At 44.6% G+C, this 14,740-nt stretch overlaps 3 protein-coding genes and 1 long non-coding RNA gene across 4 annotated transcripts; 1 reads left to right on the top strand and 3 right to left on the bottom strand.

Annotated features, from left to right (window-relative positions):
- The first annotated feature begins 1,469 nt into the window (after window positions 1–1,469).
- LOC107275615 (receptor-like protein 3) lies at window positions 1,470–4,356 on the top strand. The gene has a single exon (XM_015768836.3). It carries the CDS (start codon window positions 2,016–2,018, stop codon window positions 4,200–4,202), a length of 2,187 nt encoding a protein of 728 aa, XP_015624322.2. The 5' UTR covers window positions 1,470–2,015; the 3' UTR covers window positions 4,203–4,356.
- A 196-nt stretch (window positions 4,357–4,552) lies between these two features.
- Window positions 4,553–5,108, bottom strand: LOC136355028 (uncharacterized). The gene is made up of 2 exons (XR_010739041.1): window positions 4,897–5,108; window positions 4,553–4,763 (listed from the first exon to the last, which is right to left on the bottom strand). It is a non-coding gene; the product is annotated as an uncharacterized lncRNA (long non-coding RNA).
- Window positions 5,109–6,292: 1,184 nt separating this feature from the next.
- On the bottom strand, window positions 6,293–8,603 carry LOC4328349 (uncharacterized). Its single transcript, XM_015769121.3, has 3 exons — window positions 8,029–8,603; window positions 7,024–7,205; window positions 6,293–6,679 (listed from the first exon to the last, which is right to left on the bottom strand). The coding sequence occupies exons 1-2, from the start codon at window positions 8,346–8,348 to the stop codon at window positions 7,079–7,081; spliced, it is 447 nt and encodes a 148-aa protein (XP_015624607.1). The 5' UTR covers window positions 8,349–8,603; the 3' UTR covers window positions 6,293–6,679; window positions 7,024–7,078.
- A 1,470-nt stretch (window positions 8,604–10,073) lies between these two features.
- Window positions 10,074–12,798, bottom strand: LOC107276889 (probable L-type lectin-domain containing receptor kinase S.5). Its single transcript, XM_015769099.3, has 3 exons — window positions 12,503–12,798; window positions 11,445–12,428; window positions 10,074–11,136 (listed from the first exon to the last, which is right to left on the bottom strand). The coding sequence occupies exons 1-3, from the start codon at window positions 12,657–12,659 to the stop codon at window positions 10,325–10,327; spliced, it is 1,953 nt and encodes a 650-aa protein (XP_015624585.1). The 5' UTR covers window positions 12,660–12,798; the 3' UTR covers window positions 10,074–10,324.
- Window positions 12,799–14,740: the final 1,942 nt, after the last annotated feature.

Below are 14,740 nucleotides of genomic sequence, written 5' to 3'. Positions count from 1 at the left end.
TCGGGGTGCCACGTCATGCCCCTCGGGCCCTCGCACCGCTTTGCCCCGAGGCCTTCGCCCAGCCGCCATCTGGCGGGGGGAGCAAGTGGGGAGGGGGCCCAAGCTGAACCTCCTTTAATGCGCGCAGCGCCCCAACTGCCCCCTGCCGCATTCAATGCAGTAGGGGCAGACGTGCGGCGTGCCCGACTGGCGCGCGACGGTCAGGAATGACCGGTCTGTGACCGGCCTGTCGCCGGTCACATCTGACTGGACGGACAGCTGTGCCCCCACGTCACATCTGCCCCTGGCGGAGTGGAGGTAGGTATAACCTGTCCCATCGGAGGGGTCATTCGAAGTCCTCCCCACGAGAGGGCGGCCACCACAATTCTTCATCCATTAATGGGGGAATGACAGGGTTGTCCCCCGTGTCAGGCATGGGACGGCGCTGGGCCCCACTCAAGGACAAACCGTGGCTTAGCTTCCAGGCGAAGGCACGGGTCGAGATCCGGTCAAGGTAGGGTGGGCCCCCACCCAAGAGAAGAGTAGGTAGAGTCGGTGCATGTGGTATCCCCTTGAGGTATAAAAGGAGGACCTTGCCCACCGAGAAAAGGGACGACTCTCAGAAAACCTAAGCTCTAGGAGAAGGGAAGCAAGAGCGCTTTCTGGAGCTTAGGGACCTTTGTAACTTTCAGTCTAAATCCCATACACAGGAGTAGGGTATTACACTTCATAGCGGCCCGAACCTGTATAATCTTGTTGTGTGCACACTAGCTGGTAGCTTTCGGGGCGGATACGTGACTTCCAGAGGCGAGCCTTTTCCCCTGGCCGAACTCACAAAATGTGACACCTCTGCTCAAGTTTAAGAACTGGCCATGTATTTTACTCTCTAATTATTTTAGTAAAGGTAATTATTCAAATGCCATTTTTAGATTTGGTCTTATTTTCCCCCTCTTAATAGATGACTTCTTAACTATTTTCTGTGTTTCATGTTTTAAGTTTTTAAAGTCTATTTTCTTAAAAGTTTGAGTAAGTTTATAGAAAAATATAGCATTAAATTAGTTTTATTAAATTCAATATTGAATATATTTTGGTAATTTATTTATTTTATATAAAAATATTGTTATATTTTTCTATAAACTTAATTGAACTAAAAAGTTTGACTTTGAAAAAAATCAAAGTGATTTACATAAATCGAAAATAGTGGAGTATTTGCTACTTTTGCTCATGGACATATATCAACGTGACAAAAAACTATATGGGACCTAGTGAGTCTCTCCAGTCTCCACCGGTCTCTTCCTCCCTGGCTAGAGTGGAGATCGACGGCCGCAGCGGTCACAGCCTGGGGGCGCGGTGAAGACTGACAGGGACCACAGCGTCCTCTCCGAACAAACCACAGATTTCAATCATCTCAATGTTAAAATTCTGCTGCTCCAGTTCATACGAGACAACTAACCGAACAATTGATTATATACTAATATTCAGAGGCCAAAGTTGAAAGTGAAAAGGTAAGTGAAAACGCAGGGTTAATCTAAGCACAAATTCGAACTTAACATAAGGGATGCAATTGTGCAAAGTAGCAATGCACATTGCAAACATAAATTGCCATCGCAAGCAGATGTGAACTAGACTGGAATCGACATCAGACGGAACCTGCGTTCTTAGCATGAAACATTTCACACTAAATCGTTGAAATTTCAGAGTAAAACGACAGAGAACTATACAAACTGGGAAGACGGGGACCTCTACTATACAAACTGAAACGAGAATAAAACAATAAACGGAAATAGTGTGATAGAATAGCAGTGTGGCCCATGAGTACTCCAGCTGTCTCATTTAGTCAATAGGCCACAAAATGTGATAGATAGCGCCAGCGGTATGGCACATCACTACCACGTACACTCAAATATGCCAGTCGCAAAGACTCAAACGCGCTAGGTCAACAAGGCAACCATGTGCATTATGCTCCTGAAACAGTGCCGTTTTCGCGAGCATTTTAGCTGCCAGATTGCCACATTCAACTCCAAACACTTGCTGGGATGAGAGAGTTCATGCAGATGACACCACATTCTCCGTGGAGAAGCAGGCTAGCGATGCCGTACTCTGGCCTCGCTACTGCTGCATTATTGCTGCTGCTTCTCATCGTGGCCACCTCCGCCATGGCTTGCGTCGAGCAGGAGAAGAGTTCTCTCCTCCAGTTCCTTGCTGAGCTGTCGCATGACGGTGGCATCGCCATGTCATGGCAGAATGGCACGAACTGCTGTGTGTGGGAGGGCATCACCTGCAATGAAGATGGGGCTGTCATTGAGGTTCGTCTCACCTCTAAAGGCCTTGAAGGGCAAATCGCACCGTCGCTGGGAGAGCTCACCAGCTTGTCGCGCCTCAACCTGTCGTACAACTCCCTATCTGGCGGCCTTCCAGCAGAGCTGATGTCTTCTGGCAGCATTGTCGTCCTTGATGTCAGCTTCAATCGCCTCAACGGGGACCTGCAAGAGTTGAATCCATCAGTATCTGACAGGCCACTGCAGGTACTGAATATCTCAAGCAACCGGTTTACAGGAGAATTTCCATCCATCACATGGGAGAAAATGAGGAACCTGGTCGCAATCAACGCGAGCAACAACAGTTTTACCGGGCACATACCTTCCTCCTTCTGCAGCAATTCGCCATCTTTTGCTGTTCTTGATCTTGGGTACAACCAGTTCAGTGGCAACATCCCCCCTGGAATAGGTAAATGTTCTGCCCTTAGACTTCTCAAGGCTAATGCCAACAACATCAGAGGGCCTCTCCCAGGTGATCTCTTCAATGCCACATCATTGGAGTACCTCTCTTTCGCTAACAATGGATTGCAAGGAACAATTGATGATGCTCTCATCGTAAAGCTCATCAATCTTGTTTTTGTTGATCTTGGATGGAATAGATTCAGTGGCAAGATCCCAAATTCTATAGGCCAGTTGAAAAGACTAAAGGAGCTTCACATTTGCAGCAACAACTTATCTGGAGAGCTGCCATCATCATTGGGAGATTGCACAAAACTAGTAACCATCAACCTCAGGGGAAACAAGTTGACGGGTGAGCTTGCCAAGGTTAACTACTCCAATCTACCCAATCTGAAAACATTAGATTTTGCCTCGAATCACTTCACCGGCAAAATTCCAGAAAGCATATACTCATGTAGTAATTTGACTTGGTTGCGGCTATCTTCCAATAGGCTTCACGGCCAGTTGACAAAGAACATACAGAATCTGAATTCTATCACCTTCTTATCTCTTTCCTACAACAATTTTACAAATATCAAAAATACTCTTCACATACTCAAGAGCTTAAGGAACCTCAATGTCTTGTTAATTGGGGGCAACTTCATGCACGAAGCTATGCCACAGGATGAAACAATTGATGGTTTCGAGAATATTTTTGGTATTAGCATACATGATTGTGCATTGACTGGAAAAATACCTAGTTGGCTCTCAAAGCTCGGAAATTTGGCAGTTTTAGATTTATCCAACAATAAACTCAGGGGACCTATACCAACCTGGATCAATAGCCTAAACTTCCTTAAGTATGCAGACATATCCAATAATAGCCTTTCAGGAGAAATACCACAAGCACTAATGGAGATACCAATGCTAAAATCAGATAAGATTGCAGATAACTCAGACCCAAGAGCCTTTCCGTTTCCAGTGTATGCAGGCGCATGTCTGTGTTTTCAGTACCGTACAGTTACTGCTTTCCCTAAAATGTTGAATCTAGGTAATAACAAATTCACTGGTGCGATCCCGATGGAGATTGGTGAGTTGAAAGCACTCGTTTCACTCAACTTGAGCTTCAACAACCTAAACAGGGAGATCCCACAATCGATCAGCAACCTCAAGAATCTGATGGTTCTAGACCTGTCATACAACCATCTGACAGGTGCAATCCCTCCAGCACTGGTGAACCTTCACTTCCTTTCTGAATTCAATGTTTCCCACAATGATCTAAAAGGGTCTGTACCAATTGGAGGCCAGTTCAGCACATTTCCAAGTTCTAGTTTTGCTGGAAACCCAGAGCTATGCAGCCCGATACTTTTGCACCGTTGCAATGTAGCAGAAGTAGATTTGTCTTCCCCAAACTCAACAAAAGAGTACATCAACAAGGTCATCTTTGTGATTGCTTTTTGTGTATTCTTTGGAGTAGGAGTGCTATATGATCAGATAGTTCTATCCAGATATTTTCGGTTGAACTGATCACGATAGAGATAGTCAATAACGTGTACTGGATTAATGGCTTGTAGATATGCAATGGGTCATAGAACTGAAACAAGCAAGCAACAGCCGCGACTTTGTAATTACTATAACCATCTTAACTGTGTGGTGATCTTGATTGGTTTTCAAATTTCAATTCAGCAAGGCCGATTCAGTGGCTCCAGCCCCAGCAGGATGAATACCCCAGGCAAACCTGATTTGACCAGCTCGTGATCTGTTGGTAAAATCCATTTAATATAGTCTGCTCCAGAAAGTAGAAAATCAGAAGGAACAGAAGTGAACTGATGTAAACTTGAAATACGTTAGTAAATGAATCTTGACAATATTACACGTGAATGTAAACATACTCTTATTACTTTTCAACAATTTTCTCTGCAATGTGCCATGAGGGGATCACAAATCTGCAACTGGTGAAACAGCAACACTGCATTGAGAAATGTCAGAAATCGTAGCAGAAAAAACTCATGCAGCCACATCCCAAATCTGACATGAACCGATCAAGCAGCTACTCTGCACAATCCTTTCCTTCCTTCTACGAGGCAGCTGCAGAGAGAAACAACGACGCGATTGATTTGCGCGAGCTGCTCATCGGCCGACTGCGGGGGTTTCGATTCGGGGGGATTTCCCTCTTCCTGGCCACGGCGCAAATCAGGAGGGGGAAGAAGACATGGCTAACCTCGAGGCTTCCGCTGCTCGCCGCGGCGCCGCCCTCTCGCTTCGCTGGCAGCTCCCGCTGGTTAGTTAGAAGGTGGCGGTGGGTATGGCGGAGATGAGGTCCATGACGAGGACCCCCCCCCCCCCCCCGGCGGCGGCGAGCAACGGGCGACGGCGGCGGCGGAGCGGCGAGCGGCGGGAGACGGAGTTCCAAGCTAACACAGGGGCTACGTTGTAAAATTCCTGGCCGTAAGCCCGTAGACAAAAATCGCGATGATGAAAGAAGGACCAAAATGAAAACTACCAATTCGTTAGCATTGGTAATAATGAGATGAGCTCAGAAAATTGACACGTTATATCTAGCAGATGTAGCTTTTGCTAGAAGCTCCATTTGTCTCTAACAATGTATAGTTGATTCTAACGCAGGGTGTGTTTAGTTCACAATAAAATTGGAAGTTTGATTGAAATTGAAATGTTTGTGACAGAAAAGTTGGAAGTTTGTGTGTGTAGAAAAGTTTTAATGTGATGGAAAAGTTGAAAGTTTGAGGAAAAAGTTGAGAACTAAATCAGGCCTCATTCTTAAAATATGAGGCCTGGTTTAGTTCCAACTTTTCCATCACATCAGAACTTTTCTACATACACAAACTTCCAACTTTTCCGTCACATAGTTCCAATTTCAATCAAACTTCTAATTTTGACGTGAACTAAATATTCCAATTGATGCCATTTTTAGCAATACATTTCTTTTAAAGTTGTTAAAAAAAGTCTAAGTTTAGTTTGTAAATAGAGCAACAAAATAAAGATATTTTTTATTATCACACTGTCCACTATAGGGACGCGCTAAACCGCACCCAGGGTGCGTTACAACTAAAACGCTCCCCTCACCCCCCCCCCCCCCCCCCCCCCCCCCCCCCCCCCCACCCACCCCCCCCCCCCCCCCCCCCCCCCCCCCCCCCCCCCCGCATCACCCCACGCACATCCATCCCGCACAAACTCCTCATCCCTCTCTCTCCAAAAAATTCTTTCGTTAAGTACTATCAAACACTTTTTTTGGTGATTTGCCTATTAGTAACAAGATTACTGTGTCTTTCGGCCTAAGAGTAAATAAGTTACTAACACTTCCGCACTTCCAAATTGATTTCTTCTCTTAGTAAATGAATTACTCCTAGATTATTTGGGAAGATTCCTCCTTTCAGTAAATAAATTACTCTCAGATCGTTCTCAGCTCTTCTCTTAGTAAGTAATTATAAATTACTTAGTATATTAGTACTCTAATTGGTTTGCAAATCTTCTCTTAGTAAATAAATTAATATTTGCACGTCATTGGACTTCTCTTAGTAAAATAAGTTACTCCTGATACTGGAGTAAATATATTGCAGATTGCACAAAGCCGCTGGAGTATTTAGTGACAAAACAAATGAAGGTAAAAGATTATGATTCATATTATTAACCTAACCACAATTTAATAATTTCTTTACAAACATGAATTGTTTGATCCAGTGTCGGTGTTACATCAACAATCTGATAATGCACGCAATGATACATCGGCAGAAAAACACAAAACTAATAAACAAAATCAAATCAACACCACCCGCTAATACATATGCCGATACCGATCGATGCCAGCACTAATATAGCAAATGTAGATCAGGGCCGACGACGCTGATTATTAACTACAAAAGACAGTAAATCCTGATTTCTGATTTCATCTCCATCCCCACTAGCCAGCTGAAGCCTCATCCCATCTTGCTGGCCTTACCATGGCAGGCAAAAGCACCCCCCAAGAGAAAGCTCCACCCAATGAACTGTACAAAATCAAGAGCAGTATCAAAAAGAATTCGATGGATCGACAGATTCTACACAATTGTAGAACAAAATCAAGACCCATATCAACATGACCATATGCAGTGAGTGCTTCAGAAAAATGAATCCATATGCTCTGTTGAACCATAAAATTGCAGAAAATTCAATGGATTGACAGGTTGTACGCATTTTTACAAGAAAATCAAGAACCTAATCAAAGGGACCATATGCATTGAGCAGTTGAGGAAAACATGTATCGATCTGCTTTGTTGAACCACAAAGATAATTGCTTGAGAAAAATAAAAGGAGCTAAAAAAATGCATAGCTCAGCTGCAACCCAACGAACCTTGCAGCTAGCAGACCCATCATGCTATCCACAGCTTCCTCTGCCCATGTGTGATCTATGCTATCGACGAGGCGTGACCCGCCACCTGGAAAACATCCTCCTGCCTCGCTGGGGTTGCAGCCTCCCCCATGATCGTCAGCTGAGGTGCAGAAAACTCCACAAATTCAGAGCATTCCTGTAGTCTATGGATGAAAAATCAAGTAGACCAAAATTGAGAAATCTGTTCATCAACAAAAAAAAAATCAGAACATGAACTACATCTACAGCAGAAAAAAGCTCATAGGGGACTACAACTGCTTTGTTCAACCAAAATATTCAGCGAAAAACTATGATCAAAAGGATCATATGTAGAGAGCAGTTCAGAGAAAATCAATTGATATGCTCTGTTGAACCACAAAATTTCAGTGAACTGCTATTGAATCAAGCTTCTAGAGTTTTCATTTATAAAAAATATCAGAGAACCTGATGATGATGCTATTGGCAGTTTTCCAAATATTGCACACACAAATATATCACTGAACAAATGAAATTCAGATGGGAGCACTTTTCTGAATATATTGCACAAACAATTCATGACTGAACAAATGAAAATTAAAATGAGAGCATATGGTTCTTCATGCGTTGCAAAAAAAAAAAAAAACTCGGCTATCAGGACTATTCACTCATGATGCTTGATCCAGCAAAAGCAACAATCACCAAAAAATAAATAAATTAGAAAAGCTTGTTAACCTATCAATTACAGAAACCTGTAGATGTATAGAAGCCTGAAAAATTCAGAATATCAATGGATGTTAGTGTTACACAAACCAAATCCAGATCACATAGAACTAACGAACCAGCCAGAAGTTTGGTAGGATAATAGATGGAAGTCTCATGAAATCTCAGAGCTAAATGCTTCCCTGAAGTGTTTCAACGGAAATTGAGATGCTCTCCAAGCTTAGGCAGTCACAATAAAAAACTGAAAGAAGAATTCCTGTGGGGACGAGTCGAGCGGCTTCGGCGTACCTGGTCCTCGAGGTCCATCTGGGTGGGCTTGCCCTTGTCGGCCAGGTCAGAGTCGACGTCCATCGGCGGACGGCGGCGGCCACGCGGAGAGCTGGTGGAGGACAACCATGATGACGGCAGCGGGCAGGAAGAAGCGGGAGGAGGAAGAGGAGGAGAGGACTGCAAGGTGGCCTGCCGCACGCTGCTTTCCTCCCACCGCCGCCGGTGGATCCGTCCGAGGTCAGGCGAGGGACGCCCGCCACCACTGGATCCGGGCGGAGGACGACCGTCGTCACCGGATTCGAGCGGGGGACAGCCCTGCCGAGCCCGTCGCTCGCCATTGCCGCAGTCCGTCGCCGTCGCCCGTCGCCGCATCCATCCCCGAGCACAAGCCACAGCCGCAGGGGAGAGGGTGGGCGCCTTCTCTACTTCGTCGCCGTCACCTCCCAAGTCTGGCATCCCCTCCCACACGGCGGCGGCGGCAGGCGGACGGGGAGGCGGTGGTGGCGGCGATGGAAACGAGGCGGAGCGGCTTGGCTAACTACGGTGTACGCGAGGGCTAGATCCGAAAATAATGGAGAGCGCGGGGAAGAAGTAGGGACGGTTGGGCCACCGAGTAGTATAAATAACACGTACAGTTGACAGTAATCGAATTACTATCCGAGGAGCGCCGCCCCGGGGGGTGGGGGGTCCGCACTGTGCGGTTGGGGAGGGGGGGTGCGGGCTGGTGTATTGTGGGGTGTGTTTTAGGCATGCTACATCCTATGTGTAGTGTGTGTCTATATATATATATATCTAAATAAATAATAATAATCTCATAAAAACTAGAATATATTTTAAAGTATCTATAAAATTTAAAAAGGCTTGCTAATATTTAAAAAGATTGGAAATTTTATAGATACTATAAAAATATATTCTGGTTTTTATGAGATTATTATTATTTATTTAGAAATATTGCCTTTGATCTATACAATCGTTATTGCATAGGACTTGGGCTGTATTTGTTGATGCGGTCGTGTCTGGCTAACCATGAAACTATGCGTTGCAAACGAACCGATTGGAAACATACACAACAAGTGTCGATCTAATGTCATGCGCGCAGAAGCGCATATCAATCCAATGTCACACACGTGGAAGAGCGACCTGAACAGGGCCAACATGTGTCACGCACATGGGAGAGCGATCTGAACAGAGCCAACGCGTGGAAAACTGACTAAAATTAGGAGAGACGGATAGAAATCTGAGGAGGGTAGAAAGTCAGGGTTTCAAAAACCGCCGGGGGCCCGGTTACCGCCACCCGGCGGTACGGCGGTTACCGGCGGTAACCGCGCAAAACCGCGACAAATTTACAAATCGAAATTTGAATTCAAAAATTCGGGCAAACCGCGCGGTTTGGCGCGGTTTGACGCGGTAACCACGCGGTTTGGCGCGGTTACCGCGCGATGTGTAATGGGTTGCACAGTAACGGGCCGGCCCATTTTTTTTTCTTTTTCCAATTTTCAAATTTATTCTCCGTTTTGCTCTCAAATTTAAATAAATATTACTCTTTTTTGAGAAATTTCTTCACCATAAAACACTATAAATCAAGCACTACCTTCACTATTTTTTTTGATTTTTTTCTTTTTTTTTTAAATTTTTGAATTTGGACGAATTTTATTAAACCGTACCGCGCGGTACGGGTAACCGTACCCCCGCGGTACGGGCGGTAACCGCGGTAACCGCGCGGTTACCGGCGGTTTTTCACACCTTGGTAGAAACACTGTATTTTTTAAATACGAACAACGTACTAAAGATCCAACGGAAACATTATCAATTTTTATAATAGTAGAGATTTACACACACACTATATATAGGACACTCATATAGGGCACTATGGTATGAAATACACATATTCGCCCAAATTTTTCAAAATTTTTAAATTGTGAGTATATACCTAGTTATAAGTATTCGATTCATATCTATACCTAGCAACAAAGCAACTCAAATTTAACTTTATTTTACAATTCAATATTACATACCTAACTAATTATATGTTTGGATGCTATATACCTAGAATAAAATTGTAATAAAAACATGTTTAAATTCAGTTCAAACTTGTTTTGAATCATGGAGCCCGGGCACCATGGAGCACCAAACAAATTTACAAACAGAGCGAGTATAACAAAATGATATTTCTGCACAATGCTAAAACAGATCTAAGGGGACGAGATAAAGTAACTAGCAAGTTACTGAATACAAATACAATCAACACTCACATTCTCAGCTGCTTTCAGAATTCATATATACCTGCAATCCTATGGGGATGCATGCTAGCTGTCTATACCATTGAGCTCTTGATCTGCAGACTACCCTTTGCCGTGACGTAATAATCAGTGCATTCAGATGATGAAGACCCTACTGGCAAAGTTAGAGGAGGAAAGCACACAACAGTCGGCTTCTCAAGTGGCACATCCGGTGCCGGTGCTAATTTTGCAATCACCTGCACCGCCACCACCATCGTTGGCCGGTCCGACGGGTTCGGGTTGCTGCACGCCAAGCCTAGAAGAAGCAAGCGTCTTGCCTCTTCGATATCGAACTCACCATGGCCGGCAGTGCCAAGCACGCCATCTACAGCTTCAAGGAGCCTCCCCCGTTGGTGGAGATGCCAGACCCAATCTGTGATATGGCCAAATTGTGCGTCATTCAGCATCGCCTTCTTGCCAGTAACAATCTCAAGAACCAGCACCCCAAACGCATAGACGTCAGTCTGCTGCGTTGCTTTCAGGTTAATTGCGTAGTCCGGGGCGATGTAGCCGAATGTTCCTGCGACACCACACGAGACGGAGCTCCGGCCGACGGCGACGGTGCAGGCGAGACCAAAGTCACCAAGGCGGGCACGGAAGGTGGAGTCAAGCAGGATGTTGCTAGCCTTGATGTCGCGGTGGAGCACCTTGGGCTCATACTCGTGATGAACGTAGTGCAAGCCGGTGGCAATATCCCTGACAATGTTGTAGCGGGTGTCCCATTGCCGGATCGTTGTATGGTGGCCACCATGCAGCTGGTCAGTTCTAGCGAATATGTGCCTGTCTAAGCTACCATTGGGCATGTACTCATAGATAAGTAGGGGCTCTCCTTTGTTGTATGACCAACCTATATATAATAATTTATATGTGTCAACTTGTTGTCACAAAATGAAATGTATGTATGTATGGAAACGTATATTTAACGACAAAACTAACAACTACTTCCTCCGTTTCATAATGTAAAACTTTCTAGCATTGTCCACATTAATATAGATGTTAGTGAATCTAGACACATATGCTAGAAAGTCTTATATTATGAAATGGAGGGAGTAGCTAGCTAGGATCGCAAATTTAGATTAGGAGACCGATAAATATGAAAAATTAGGCGATTGACAAATAGAAAATTAAACTGTACAAGAATTGGAGGAGACTAACTGATGAGAGGGACAATACTCTTGTGGCGCAGACGATTGATGATGCTGACCTCGGCGAGAAAGTCTTGGTAGGACCGGGTGTCGGCACGTGTAAACTTCTTGACTGCTACCTCCACCGGTTGCTCCTTCAAGTTCAAGGACTGGAGCTTGCATCTGTAGACGGCGCCAAATGCGCCGCTGCCCAGCTTCATGGTGTCATGGAAGTTGTTGGTGGCCTTGCGGATATCGGCGAAGCTGATCTTGACAGGAACCCCGGGGAGGCTTTGCATGGACTTGGCCAGCTGATCGAAGTCCTTCTTCCACCTCCTGTAGGAGGAGTTGAAGTATAACCATGTCACAGCTGCAGCAATGACTGCACCGCCTGCTGGTCCGAGAACTGATGCCAGTATGGTCGGCAACGACCTCGATGGGCTATGGCTAACATGTTGGCCATAGGCGAATGTCACATCCATGTCACTGATCTGATGGAGTCGTTGCAGGTCCATCGACGAGAAGATGCAGCCTTGCAGGGTTGCGCCTTTGCTGATATTGTCGTCCTTGTTGACGATTATGGCTTCCTTAGGTTTCGTCTCTCTTGCCTTGGCAACGAAGACCGATATGCTGCGATCTGCAGCTTCAGCTGCACGATTGTAATCAATCCATACAGATATGGTGTAGTTGTTCCCTTGTACTATTTGAATATTGGAGGCCTTCCGTGAGATTGTAATGTTTACACCAAAGGTAGAAACATTTTTTAATGCACCCATCTTAACAAAAACGTTGGAACTACTGTCGCCAGTGCTGCAGCAGTCAGAATGAGTAATAATCGTCGTCGTTTTATTATAAGTGTTGCCGGAGAACACGAGGGAGCCATAGGCATCGCTATTATTGCTATATTCTCCTCCAGCTGGGACTGGGCGGAGGATGAAGGCGAGGCTTCCGATGAAGCTCACATTAAAGGCGACGCTAGTGATCGGCGGCTGTATGCGTCGAAAAATTAGCTGCCCTGCAAAGGGTTGCCCCAATGAGTGTACTACTGGTTTGGTTGGAGAGAGAATTTTGCTGCAAAAAAAGACGGACCTGAACCTTTGATGGAGTCGTCGATCGCTTGATCACAGGAAGTCTGGTTGTTCTTGCCATCACCCAAGCATCTGCATGATTGATAATAAGCATCGGACGAGGAGATCATCACTGTGGACAATATGATGATCACTAGGAGGAGCTGCATCATCATCATGCAGAAACTAGGACTATGATCGATCGATCGATTGGCCTTGTGCGAATTGAATAGCTTGATCGAAATGCAGGCTGGCTAGCTAGGGTTATTGGGACCTTGTGGTGGTGTGATTGCAGTGGTCTTGTGTACGTACGGATATATGCAGTGAATATATATAGCTTCGCCTGTGTGGCCGTATATATATAGCAAACGTACGAACACGCATATACGTACCGGGTCCGTCAACCTTAATATACTTAATTAATTAGCACGCAAACATCCGCGGAGACATCTTCCGCGAGCGCGTTGCAAAAAACCAGCCCCCTTGAATTGTTTTTTAGTGGCCAAATTTCTTCATAGCTTACCGCTTGTTTAGTTCCTAAATTTTTCTTCAAACTTTCAATTTTTCCATCACATCAAAATTTTTCTACATACGTAAACTTTCAACTTTTTTCTTCAAACTTTCAATTTTAACGTGAAACTAAACACACCTTAAAGATTTTCTCGGATTTTCTGTACGTCTCGTTTTTGTCAGTGTGCTTCTATATATACTAATTCAACTATGTGTAATATCAAAAAAAAAATTCAACTATGTGTACTTAGACTAAAACTTTCTTTAAGAAGCTAGCTTTTCATTCAAGAAAATGATCAATATTGGAAACTTCCTACTATTACTGAATTTTCAATTCAACACGCCGAAATTAATGAAACTTTCAACTGGCTGGTATAGCTAATGATTAAACTTCCTATTTTTTTATAGGAATTCGTTTATACTGATAACGTTAAGCGCGACCGTGACCGTCAGTCAAGAGCGTTATAATTAATTAGGATTTCCGTCGAACAAGATCTATCAAATGTGTTTCCTTTCGACCAACTCAAACTTACAAATACAACACGTATCTCCTCCCAGGTTCATCTAGACTACCTACGTACTCTGTATTTATTGGTTTTGAAATTTGGTGTCATTCCTTTTTTTTTTCTGCTATTTTCGACCGTCCCATACAATTTTACACGGAGCTAGATTTTTAAAGCAGAATAGAACTTGATGTAGAACTTGTAGCTTCGATTTTTCATAATTACAGTCGTATCATACAAACAATATAGAATTGAATTTGATATACAGCTCCTAGGACTCCTTTGGATTGCCCCTTACTGCCATGTACCCTGCTTTCTCTCTTGGATATTTGTAGAAACATCGGTAAGAAATCATAGCCATCCGATATCACTATTGGAGAAGTGATCTTTGCCGGGTTGTCCAAAATTCACAATAGTCCTGGTTCTAGTTGTGTCAGAGGATGTCAAGGCGGCAGAGATCAGAACTAAAAATCCATCTTTAGTCCCGATTGGAGTTATCAACCGGAAGTAAATATCTCTCTCCCACAATCGTCGATCCGATCGGTTAAGTCCCAACGGACTCCTCACCGAGATACGTAGCTAGATATAAGATTGAATCATCCCCTCAGATCCAGATCCAGATCCCTTTCCTCCTCCTCCTCCCCTCCTCGTCCTCCTCCCCTCTCCTCCCCCTTCTCCCCTCCCATCTGTGCGTGTCATGGCAACAGCGGCGGCCGGCGGCAGCAGGCGGGCCCACGCGCGGTGGCGGGCAGGCGGCCCACCGGCGGGGCCACGACCGGCAGCGACAGGCGGGCCCATGCGCAGCGGCGGGCAGGCGGCCGGCTAGCGGGGCCGTGACCGACGGCGGCAGGCGGCCAGCGGCCGATTCTTTTTTTTTTTTTTTTTACAATTTGTGATTCCATTGAGATGTGCAATTTCTTTTTAGAATTTGTGATTTGTGATTTTTTTATGACAAATTGATAACCGATAATGTTAAAGTATTCGATGATAAATATAAATCCATTGACATATAAGTGTAAGTTCATAAAGCTATAACATAACAATACGAGATACACAAACATGAGTTATAGTGGTGGACTAGGATAGTTGGGCTGAAAGAATGGGCCATAGAAAAATAATTTGGGCCAGCCGGTCAAGGATGTTTGTAAAAACTGTAATTTACCATATAATATATAAACAGCAATTACCGGTAGGGGTGAAAACGGTATGGAAATTTCCCGACCATATCGATACCGTTTCCGTAAAAC

Source organism: Oryza sativa, chromosome 2 (genome assembly GCF_034140825.1).
Source record: "Oryza sativa Japonica Group chromosome 2, ASM3414082v1".
In the NCBI taxonomy this organism is placed as follows: domain Eukaryota; kingdom Viridiplantae; phylum Streptophyta; class Magnoliopsida; order Poales; family Poaceae; genus Oryza; species Oryza sativa.
The sequence above is the reverse complement of the archived record's forward strand: the minus strand, read 5'-3'. Positions and strand labels throughout refer to the sequence as shown.